Source organism: Cotesia typhae, unplaced genomic scaffold (genome assembly GCF_013202065.1).
Source record: "Cotesia typhae breed Kobodo isofemale line unplaced genomic scaffold, CoteBio_Ctyphae contig_413, whole genome shotgun sequence".
NCBI classification, from domain to species: Eukaryota; Metazoa; Arthropoda; class Insecta; order Hymenoptera; family Braconidae; genus Cotesia; species Cotesia typhae.
In genome coordinates this window covers 858,151-869,772 of record NW_027423750.1, presented here as the reverse complement: position 1 = coordinate 869,772, position 11,622 = coordinate 858,151, and the positions used below count along the sequence as shown (strand labels likewise).

Genomic DNA, 11,622 nt, shown 5'->3' with positions numbered 1-11,622 from the left:
CATAAAAGCAATCGTTACTTTTTTTATTTATTTATTTATTTATTTTTTTTTTTTTTTTATTTTTTTCTATTTTTTGATAGATTTGTTTGTCGTATCACTTGAAACGAATGAGTAATGGTTTAAAAAACCCCAACAATAAAAATAATATAAAAATAAGCAATCAATTTAAATACATAATTTTTTAATTTTATTTTCAAGTTCAGTTATCAAATTTGTTACAAATATATTCGAGCTCCAATTTACTTCTTTTTTATCAAGAAAAATTTTAATGGAAGAATTTTTTATTTTTCTTAATTTAATATAAAAAAAAAAAAAAAAAAATATTTAAATTTAGTAAATTAAAAAATTAAAAAAAAATTTATCAAATTAAAATAGACAATTTTTCCATATCATTATTACTAAAATATCTAAAAATTTCTCTCACAAAAATATCCGGCAATTCCGAGAGCGCATCAAAAATAAAATCTTCAATTTTATCAATTAAATTTCTCCTAATTAATCCTTCTCTTAACCGATTAAAAATAAGCGGTCCATAAATAGGAAATTGTACTTCAACTTCATCAGAGTTGTCAACAATTCCTCTAATTATTTCATTAGCCATATATATTGACAATTGATGAATACTTTTATTAAAAATATCAAAATATGTGACGTAACTGTCCCCAATTTTCTCAATTTTCATCATTTTGATTTCATCTAGACATTTTTTTTGATGCTCAACTAATTTTTCATCTGCTTGAATTAATTTTAAATTATCTTCACTGACATAATAATTAATAAATTTTAATTTAATTACATGCCTTTTAATTAAATTTGCAACAGCTGTGCTTTCAGCAACAGCAAGTGGAGATTTTTTATTTTTATCACAAAGATTTACGTCGACATTTCCGTTCAAAAGTTCATTAATAATTTTATAATTATTATTTTTCACAGCTTGATGAAGAATTAACTCATTTTTAATCAACGTCTGGACATTTTTGTATTTATTTATTAAAAATGTGACTATTTCTTCATGATCATTCTCAACTGCGCTGTAAAGAAGCGAAGGATAATTATCATCTTGACAAATGCAAGGTAATCTAATTTCAAAATGCTTGAACAATAATTCTACAATGTCAATCATTCCTAATCTAACAGAGAAGTGAAGAATGCATTCGCATTCTTCAGTCTTAAATATCGCGCCTTTTTCTAATAAAAATTTAGCAATATCTTCATTCCTATAACGGATTGCGCAGTGCAATGGAGTCCAACATTGCTTCAATCCATAATTAGCTACCGGTGAAATTTCAGCGCCGTGCTGGATTAATAAGCTTACAATATTTAAATCCCGCTCAGCGGCTATGTGCAAAGCTGTTTCTTTGTAATTTGTCGTTGCGTTGATGTCTATATTTTTGGTCAGTAGATATTTTACTAGTTCTTCGTCGCAGTTAGCAACAGCTGCGTGCAAAAGAGTGAAATCTTTGCGACCATGGTAGATTCCAATTGCATTTATGTCAATTCCATTTTTTAGAATGTGATCAATGTTATCTCGATCAATGTGATCGTAGTATAATGGTTTTGAGTCATTCATTATTTTAATTATCTGAAGAAAAAAAAAAAATAACAATTTTTTTTTACAAAGATTTAATTTAAAAATAAAATTAGTAACTTATGTTTATTATAAATTGTTGTTAATTATTATCAATTAAGTATTTAACTTTAAAAAAATCCATTACAAATTGTTTTTGATAAGTTAATAGTTTTTTAATAGGTTAATAAAAAAAAAGAAAACCTTAATCGGTCAATAATTGGTGCATTTACCTTAATTAAAAAAAAAAAACGACATTAATTAATTTATAAAAGTTTAAATAAATACCTCATAAAAATGTTAAATATTCATCAAAACACAGTACTTTATAAAATATTTAGTAATTTATTTAGGAATACTTTTATTACCTTAAAAAAAAAAAAAAAAAAAAAAAAAAAAAAAAAAAAAATGTTGTCAATTTAAATTAACAAATACAATTAATATATCATAAGCATAATTTTTAATTATGATTTATGTGAATATTAATGACACAGAAGTTGACAGATATAAAAATTTTTTTAGATATTTACAGGAATTAAATTATTATTAAAAAGTTTCACATGTAAAAATTAATAAAGATTGCAAGTGAAAATTTTTGGAAGCATTTTTTTAATGTAATTTATTTATTAAAAAAATTTTTTAAATTAACAGCTGACTGCTGACTTAAGTATTATATATGAATATTAATTAATAAATATTAATTTTAGAAACTAACCTCCAAACACCAGAGTTGTTTTCTTATTAGGATTTTTTAAAAAATTTTGGCAGATTAATTGTTCATATAATTCTGCATCGATTGGCGCAATTTGAAAATTTTTGACCATCTAATTTCAGAGATATTTAATTTCAAAGTTACCGAGTTTTGAACGCTCTTATACATTACGGTATACGGTATATCCAAAAGTTTACCTACAAACATTTTTATATATCAGAAATTTTTCTTAGGGATTTTTTTAAAAAACTAGAGTAACGTTAACTAACAACTAAACAATTTTTTTAAAATAATTTCATTGATAATTACCACAAAGTTTCACAGATATTTATTAATAAGTAATGAAAAATTTACCTAGACCAGAGTAGCCGAGGAAGGGATACGTTAATAAAGCTATGGCAACAACGAAAGTTTTGTGTGCTGCGAAAAAAGTATTAGGCGCGCATGCGCTGAAAAATTTGAAAAGTTTAATCTACGTCAGGTGTAATATTATAGTTATTAATTTGATTTATTAAAAAAAAAAAAAAAATAACAATGATTGCTTTATGAAAATAAGTATTTTTCTATATTTATTAAAAATTCAAAAAAGTTAACAATTTTAATTTAATAATATATATTAATCTTTGATAAGTTATAAAAATAATAGTCAGATAAAATAATAAAAAATAGTAAAATTTAAAATCAGTTAATAATACATCAACACAACAAAATTTAATTACTGATTTTTATCAAAAAACAAAACAATACTGTCAATTATTTATTTATTTTTTTTTTTTTTTCAGGCATTGTAATTATGATTCCAATAATTTTGATTTATGTTCAAATATTTTCTTAATTATTAATTATTTATACATAATTTTATTAATTTTTCAGATAAATTTATCAATAACTTAATTTTTATAAACAACATTAATTAATTTACAAATTTAATCTTGTTTTAAATCTACATAAAATAATTTTGAAAAATTTATTCTAAAGATAAAAATTGCAACATCTAAAAATTTTTCGAATTTGTTAATTAAAATGCTATTAATAATTAATAATACATAAGACAGCTGTTAAAATTAATACTATATTTAGTAATGAAGGTTGCATTGAATTTGATGAATTTGTCTCCTCTAAAGTTTCTGTACTAGAACTCGGTAAAAAATTATTAAAAGTATCAATTAATAATTCTTTTGATGAATTTTTAGAAGCATCAGATAGTAAATCATCTGGAGTTTCAGTGGATAAATTATTTAACGCTCCAGGAAATAAATCTTGAGACATATTTTTAAACATTACTGTAAATATGTCTTGTGTAAAAGTTTTAAAAGCTTCATTTGGCTCGGACAAATTTTTAAAAATTGCAGTCAATAATTCTTGTGATACTTCAGAGTTCTTAATAGCTAAATTTTCTGATGAATTTTTTTCTAAATTATTATATTCACTTAGAGTTAATAGTGGTCGAGAGCGCTTTTTGTAAATCGATCGTAAATCAATATTTACAACCGCTTCTTTATTTAATTTTTTAATTATTTCAGTTTTTAATTTTTCGTTGGAATAAATATCATGAAGACTATCAATTTTACTATCACTGTTTAAGTAATCTTCAATAGTTTTTTCAAGATCACTATTTTTGCTAGCAGACAATATTTTTCCTTTATAAATGGGCTTTTCTTCATCAGAATTGTATACTAATGCCTGAAAAAAAAATTTTTACAATATTAGTGTCTAAATTTATGGAAAAAAAAAAAAAAAAAAAAAAAAAAAAAAAAAAAATTAAAATTTTTTTTTCAAATTTCTTGAAAAATTAATTTCGTTTGAGATTGAAAAATAAAGATTTTTGAGAAAAAAATTTTTTTCATTGAAGAAATGAATAAAAATCAAAAAATTGCTCATAATGGTGATTTTTGGAAAAACAAAGAATTTGAAGCTTCGGGGCACTATGAAAAAAAAATCGCAGCGCTTTGAATTTTTCAGGGATTTTAGGGGACACTAAGAGGTTGAAAAATTACCGAATTAATCCTTTGTTCATCCATTTTATCCAAAGTTATACCAAGTTATCCAAATATCTTTAATTATGCAAATTTTTGTCATTTTTTCAGTTAAAGTTTTCAATTGAAAAAAAAATTTTTTTGACAAAAGCTATTCACGGTATCTTACAGAGAATATCGTGTAGTTTTAAAAACCGTCCTTCGATTTCCTATACGATCATTATTTCCAGAGTTATTGATTATCAAAGTGAAAAAGTACTTTTTTGCTTTGACTGACGATAACTCCGCGGCAAATCATCGTACAGGCTTTTTGATTACGTCAAATTAAAGGGCATTAAATTTTCTAAAAAAGCTTTTCAGCGAAATAATGGAAAAAAATTTTTTTTAAGCCCGTAGATTTTTTTTAAGACGAGAAAAAATTTGGAAAATTTTTTTTTGTAGTTTTCTTAGGATTTCTCCAGACCCGAACATGATAAAAAATTTTCATGATCATATCTGAAAACTAAACACTTGGAGCTACAATTTGCTTTTTTATTTTTTGTTGTACGATCATTTTCTTCGGAGTTACAGCTCGTTGAAAATCACCCAAAAATTTTTTTTTACATCCCTTAATTTTTGTGACTAAAATAAAATAAAATTATGGTCTAATTAAATTATATAAATTAATTTTACCTGATATAAGCAGTCACCGAATTGAATCGACGAAACATAATGAGTTTCATTACTTTTTTGAAACCTCAGTACATTTTCATTTTCAAAAATATTATAATCCAAGTCAATAGACTTTTCATTTAAATAAACAATTTCATAAGGATCAATCCCCGTTTTTTGTTCTTCAACAACCAGACAGATTTTTATTTCAGCGCGTGTATAATTTTCATTAAAAAATTTTTCATCAATCCCGTAAGATTTTTCTTCAAGCAAGCAATCGAAAGGTTTTAATCTCTCAATATTCTTCTCATTAACATCGCCATAGAACTGTGTTACAAATTCTCGACAAGATAACGATGACTTCTCCATAATTATGTCGGAATAATTTGTTATTTCAAGTCTCTCCGGGTTGCTGTATTTTAGTAAGTCAAAAATTTTAAAATCCAGCATATTTCTACTTTTCAATACTGAGTCTGACTCCAGATCATTGATATTGAAGCTATCACCCGGTTGTAGCTTCACCAAATTTGATCGTTCTTTTGGCGATTCAATTTTATCTTCTTTAAACTCTAATGACCTTGGCAATTTTGGTAGCGCAGTTAGTTCAATGCTCATTATGTTATCAAGTGATAAATAGTTTAAGATATCACTCTTTTCTTTTAATGGAAAATTTGGAAAATTGAATAAAAAATTATCTGAAGAATTTAAGTAGTATGTTAGTGATTCTTCAAGGATATGGTTGTCACTCGCCATCACTATTTTACTTGTGTATTCTGGCGTTTTTTTTAAATAATCTATTTTTTCTGGAGTATTTTCCGGTTCAGTATTGAAGATAAAAATCTGAAATTTTAAATATTTATTAGTTTAGAATAAAAAATTAATTTATTATTAAAATATTTTAAAAAATTTTATTTCTTCTTTCAGAAAAAAATTTTTTTTTTTTAATTTTGGTACTTAATTTTATTTTAAAAATATTGAAAAAAAATGTTTAATTAAAAATTTTACAAGTTAGACTGAAGAAAAAAATTTATTTTTAAAAAAATGAGCTGAAGAAATTAAAATTGAAAAAAAATTCTCAAGTTTTCTATCTAAAATTATTTTATTCCAAAAAAAATGTTTTTTTCAACAAAAAAAATTTTTATATTTTTTCAGCTAAGATATCAAATTTAAAAATAATTTTTTTTTCAAAAATAAATTTTTCTTTTCAGTATAGTAAAGTAAAAATTAAAAAAAATCATGTGCTTGATTTATTTTTAACTTATCTAATCACAGCAATAAAAAAAAATATTTATCAAGCACAAATTAAAAAATTTTCTGACTAAAAAATAAAATAAATTAAAAATGATAATTTTTATACCTGAAATAAGCAATCCCCACTGTGAATAGTAGATACAAAATGAGTTACATTGCCTCTGCTAAATTTAAGAATCTCAATATGTTTTCCTTTGTGACGATTATCATGATACCAATAATAATCATCATAATATTTATCAAAAAATTTTTCTTGAAAGAAATCAACGAATTTTTCGTAGGTTTGTTTCTCAGATTTACACAACTCGAAAAGTAAGCATATGTGATTATTATTTAAATATTTTTTATCAACCTTAAATAATTGATAATTGAGTTTCAGCTTGTCGAATTTTTTAAACAAGATTTTATCTTCAACAGAATCTTCAAAAAGCGAGTTCAAAGGGTTTGAACATGTGAATTGTGCTGATGACCACGTTGGAAGATTTTTAACAGATTTTGTTAAAGAGTTAATGATGGACGGTATTTCTTCATTGAAGTTGATAATGTTTCCATAGACTACAGCAGATGTTTCTTCGAAGTTTTTTTTATCCACTGTATCGCCGAGAGATAATTTTTCAAACGGAATTATTTTACTGCTCACTTGTTCTGCAATAAATAAAATTTTAATGAAGATTAGCAAATTTTTTGTAGCCATGGAAAACATTTTTATGAAATTTTTTAACTGTATTTCACGTTGAGGCAGAAGTATGACTGATTATCATTTTTTTCCGGGAATAAAACGTGATTTTTTTAACACGTTTATGATCAGAAAGATAAAATTTATATTGACGTACAAATTTAGAGAATTAGTACATTAAAAAAAATTGATAAGATAGACTAATGATAATTACTAAGTTAAAATTATCATTATTTATTAAAAAATGCTGGAAGATTTAGTTCAAGGTGAAAATTATAATTTATCAATTTTTGACACCTGTTGTAAAAAAAAAATTTTTTTAATAAATTTTTTGGTTAATTATTTTTAGAAAAAATTTTTAGAATTTTTTTTTATTAAAAAAATTGTTGCGAAATAATAAAAAAATTTTTTAATTGTAAAAACTTGAAAAACTGTCAGTGCAATTATTAAAAAAAATTTTTTAGTTGTAATTTAATAATTAAAAAAAAATGACTTAAAGTTAGCTGTCACGACAATTTTTAATTTTTTTAACAATTAAAATTTGCTCTAAAAATTATTTCTAAAAATTGCATTTGTAGTTTTTTAAATTTCTAAATGTCAATTTTTTTTGCCTTACTTACTGTTTTTTAATTTTTTTATTTATTAATTATTAGGCTTTGTAGATTGAATTTACAAATTTTTAGGAACTTTTAAAAATTTGTACTTCACGTGATTCCCTTAAAAAAAAAAAAAAAAAAAAAAAAAAAAAAAAAAATAACAAATTAATTATATTAAAAAATTATTTTTAAAAATTTTCACTTACTATTTGTTTATTTGCGACTTATAAATTTTTTTTTACTAAATTTCTTTAATAATATATTAATTGCAACAATCTAAAAATTTATAACACTGAAATCAGCTGACATTTGTAAATTTGTAACGAATTTATATATATATATACATATTTTTTTTTTTTTCTTTCCATTACAAATTTTTAAAATTTTTCTAATAAATCAATCACTTAAAAAAATTTCCACTAATAATTTTTATTTTCTCATGTTGAATTTTTTTCACTGTAGAAAATTTTATTACACAAGTTGACAGATATTAAAAACAATTAATAATTAATTAATAATCAATAATTAAGCATTTTTTTAATTGTAATTGACTTGTTACAAAAATTAAAAAATTGACAGCTGTCAGCTGACTTCATTGTTATAGAAACAATCGATATTAACAATCGAATTTACTATCAGCTGTGTTCAGGTTCTTAAAAAAAAAAAACGCTAACTTCACAGTAGAAAAATGAACTTGTCAACTTGTGTCTCATGGTCATGTTATTGTCCAGTGGTTGATTTAATAACAAGTCACATTAAATGTAAATAATAATAATAATAATTATTTGTAAATAGTTAAAAATATATTATTAATTTTTTTTTTTGGTGATATTTATTTACAAGTTTAAAAATGGCAGAATCATCAATAAACACAAGCAATAGTTCAGATCTTAACTATGATAGCAATAGTTTAACTGGATCAACTCCATCATCTTCAGTGTCTGATAATGTTACTCATGATATCGATGATAATTCTGAAGGTAAAATTAATGTACCATTCAGTTTGAAATCTGTTGAATCTTTGTTATCTTTATCCAAGGTAAGAAACTATTTTTTTTTATTAAAAATTATATTAAAAAATTTCACTTGTAAAAATTAAAAAAAAAATTATTAGTGGAAATTTTTTAAATAGTTTTTTTTTATTTTAATTGATTTTAAAAAAATTGACAGTTGTCAGCTGATTTAAATATTAATAAAAAATTATTACAAAAAAAAAAAAAAAAAAATAAAAAAATAAAAAAATAAAAATAATAATTGCACACAATTAAAAAATTAATAAAATATTTTTTTGATTAAATTTAATTAATAAAAAAATTTACTTTTGATTTTTTTTATGCTCATTAAATTTATTTACAGACCGCAACGCAAGAGGATCTCAATGAAATGATTGAAAAGTGTAAACAAATGATATTAGATAGTCAAGAATGTACTGATGAACGTAAATGGCTTGTTAGACGGTTAATTGAACTGAGATTACGTGCCCAAGAATTACGAGAATCATCAGATTTTAATTTATTTGAAACGCAAGTTATTTTAGGTCATCACTTGGTACCACAAAAATATCAGATTCCGAGCACTGGGCCTCTTTACTGCGACCATTGCAGTGGTACTATCTGGATGATGTTACAATCTTGGTACATGTGTAATGGTAATTATTATTTTTTTTTTTTTCTTAATATTTCATTAAAATTAGCCGAAATATGATAATTTTTATAATTTTTTTTATATAAAAAAATTATTACTAAAAAATCCCTCTTATAGAAAATTTTGAAAAATTATATGTGCAATTTTTTTTTAAATATTTAACTTGTAATTTAAACGTCGGCTAATTTTAGTAATTAATATTTCTTCTAAAACTTGATTAAATTTTTAATTAATTAAAATTATTTATATTAAATTAATTAAATTAATTTAAACTTATATAAAAACTAATTAAATAATAATATTAAAATTTTTATACTTTAATAATTCTAGATTGCGGTTTTTCTTGTCATTGGAAATGTATCACCGACATAAGACGTGTTTGCGCTCACGTGTTAGCCAGTGAAGCCGGTGGTTATATTTTTACAAAAGAAATATGCCCTGAAAAAGGTCTATCAGCTCAAGGATATAAGTGTGCTGAATGTCATACTCGTTTAACATTTAGTAGGTTACATTTTTATACTTTTCTAAAAAAATTTAAAAGTATAATTAAGAATTATTCAATTTTTAAATGAGATCAAATTTATAAAATAACATTTTTTTTTTTTTTTTTTTTTTTTTTTAATAATTATATCAATTCAATTTTGTAACCAAAAAAAAAGCAATTGAAAAATAAATTAAAAAATGAATAATTCTACCTTTCACTTTACTACAGAACATAATTGTAATATTAAAAAAACATGATTATTTATTATATAATAATAATAATAATAACACTTAAATAATTTTTCATATTAAAAAATCAAATAAGGAAAAAAATATTTTGATTATATAAAAAATAATTATTTTTAATTCCAAGCTGCAATAAAAGGATTGTCATTACCATGTTTTGGCAGTCCTTTCAAACAACCAGGTATTCAAATTATTAAATAAAAATTTTTCAAACTAAATTAATACCAAAAATATCTACATAATTTATCAATTATACAATTTTATTTATTTTATTTATTTATACTTAATTATAAAATTTAAATTTCAGAATCTGCTTGGGTAGAACCACGACTCTGTGATTATACAGGCTTGTATTATTGCCAGCGTTGTCATTGGAATACAATGGCTGTGATTCCTGCAAGAGTGATAAGAAATTGGGATATGGAGCCTAAGCGTGTTAGCAGATTAGCAGCACAGCTTCTACAATTATTAAATGAACGTCCTGTTCTTTTATTAGAAGAATTAAATCCTAAATTATTTGAATTAGTACCTGATCTATCGCTTATAAAAGTATTTAATTTTTAATTTTTTATAATTACATTTTTTTGAGAGAAAAAATTTCTTTTTTAATTTTTAAAAAATTTTAATTCTTAGAAGAAGAAATAAAATTTTTTTATTGCAATTTTCTTGTTAAAAAAAAATCTTTTTAGATTTGGAAAGAATAATTTTGGATAAAAATTTTTAAAATTTTCTTAAAAAAATTTTATCAAAAAAAATTTTTTTTAATAAATTTATTTCTTGTCAATTTTTTAAAAAATAAATTTTTTCTCAGTATATTATATTTAATAAATAAATAAATAAATAAATTAATTATTTATTTATTTCAGAAATTACGTGAAGAATTACAAATGATGAAAAAATATTTAGTATTTTGCCCGGAAGCTGATATACAAGGATTACCATGGCGTATTGGATTACGTACTCATATGATTGAAAATTCTGGTAATTATTCAATAAAAGATCTAGTTGATTTTCAAAACGGAGTGTTGATGGATGAAATTCGTGGAGCTTACGATTTAATGAGGGAGCATATTACTGAATCATGTGAATTATGTCGAGCCCGGTGAGTATTTTAATTATTAAAATTAAAAAAATTCGATTGTTTATTTATTTATTTATTAAATGCTTAAAATGCAATGCTTGACAATTTAATTTTTAATTTTCTTAAATAAATAAAATTGTTCCAAAAAAATTATTTAAAAAAAATTGCATTTTTAATTTTTTAAAATTTCTACATGTCAATTTTTTTGCCATAATTTATTTGTTAAATAAATTTTCATAAGAAATTAACTTTATTGGTAATATAATAATTTTTTGAATATTTTATTTCATTATTGAAAAAATTCTTAAGATTTAAATTATTAATAAAAAAATAAAAACATTTAAGACAGTTGCAATGTAAACTATAATGTAGGCAAATATCTGGTCTTTCTTCACTGACCAATTTTTTGCGATTTATCGATTCGCTTTCTCATTGGCACAACCTAGCTAAAGTGAAATAATTTTTTAGTGGGCATTTATGTGAAATTTGTGGCAATAATGAAGTAATATATCCATGGGATCCAAGTGTCATTTTATGTCAGCAATGCAATACCGTCCACCACCGAGCTTGTTGGTTCAAAAGAAATCACTGTTGCCCAAAGTGCGCACGAATTGAAAAAAGACGCTCAACAAATAATGATTAAAATAAAGAAGATGATATTGATAGCTAATTTTTTATTGTTATCAATTTTACATAATTGCATATATTAAACGTTGATTTTTTTTTTTATAATTAATTT

General features: G+C 22.7%; 3 protein-coding genes across 7 annotated transcripts; 1 reads left to right on the top strand and 2 right to left on the bottom strand.

Annotated features, from left to right (window-relative positions):
* Positions 1–111: 111 nt before the first annotated feature.
* LOC141527928 (uncharacterized) lies at positions 112–2,668 on the bottom strand. 4 transcript variants are annotated; one of them, XM_074243691.1, is made up of 4 exons: positions 2,634–2,668; positions 2,283–2,476; positions 1,856–1,935; positions 112–1,582 (listed from the first exon to the last, which is right to left on the bottom strand). In XM_074243691.1, exon 4 carries the CDS (start codon positions 1,568–1,570, stop codon positions 362–364), a length of 1,209 nt encoding a protein of 402 aa, XP_074099792.1. In that variant the 5' UTR covers positions 1,571–1,582; positions 1,856–1,935; positions 2,283–2,476; positions 2,634–2,668; the 3' UTR covers positions 112–361. The 4 variants fall into 4 exon arrangements, with proteins under 4 accessions (XP_074099792.1, XP_074099793.1, XP_074099789.1 ...); XM_074243688.1 differs by lacking the exon at positions 1,856–1,935 and having other exon boundaries at positions 117–1,582; XM_074243689.1 differs by lacking the exon at positions 1,856–1,935 and having other exon boundaries at positions 117–1,582; positions 2,589–2,652.
* A 406-nt stretch (positions 2,669–3,074) lies between these two features.
* On the bottom strand, positions 3,075–8,148 carry LOC141527815 (uncharacterized). The gene is made up of 4 exons (XM_074243479.1): positions 8,124–8,148; positions 6,264–6,802; positions 4,928–5,746; positions 3,075–3,962 (listed from the first exon to the last, which is right to left on the bottom strand). The coding sequence occupies exons 1-4, from the start codon at positions 8,146–8,148 to the stop codon at positions 3,309–3,311; spliced, it is 2,037 nt and encodes a 678-aa protein (XP_074099580.1). The 3' UTR covers positions 3,075–3,308.
* On the top strand, positions 8,064–11,619 carry Def8 (differentially expressed in FDCP 8 homolog). 2 transcript variants are annotated; one of them, XM_074243771.1, is made up of 7 exons: positions 8,064–8,190; positions 8,273–8,468; positions 8,786–9,077; positions 9,404–9,574; positions 10,110–10,351; positions 10,669–10,904; positions 11,352–11,619. In XM_074243771.1, exons 2-7 carry the CDS (start codon positions 8,280–8,282, stop codon positions 11,524–11,526), a joined length of 1,305 nt encoding a protein of 434 aa, XP_074099872.1. In that variant the 5' UTR covers positions 8,064–8,190; positions 8,273–8,279; the 3' UTR covers positions 11,527–11,619. The 2 variants fall into 2 exon arrangements, with proteins under 2 accessions (XP_074099872.1, XP_074099871.1); XM_074243770.1 differs by having other exon boundaries at positions 8,139–8,468.
* Positions 11,620–11,622: the final 3 nt, after the last annotated feature.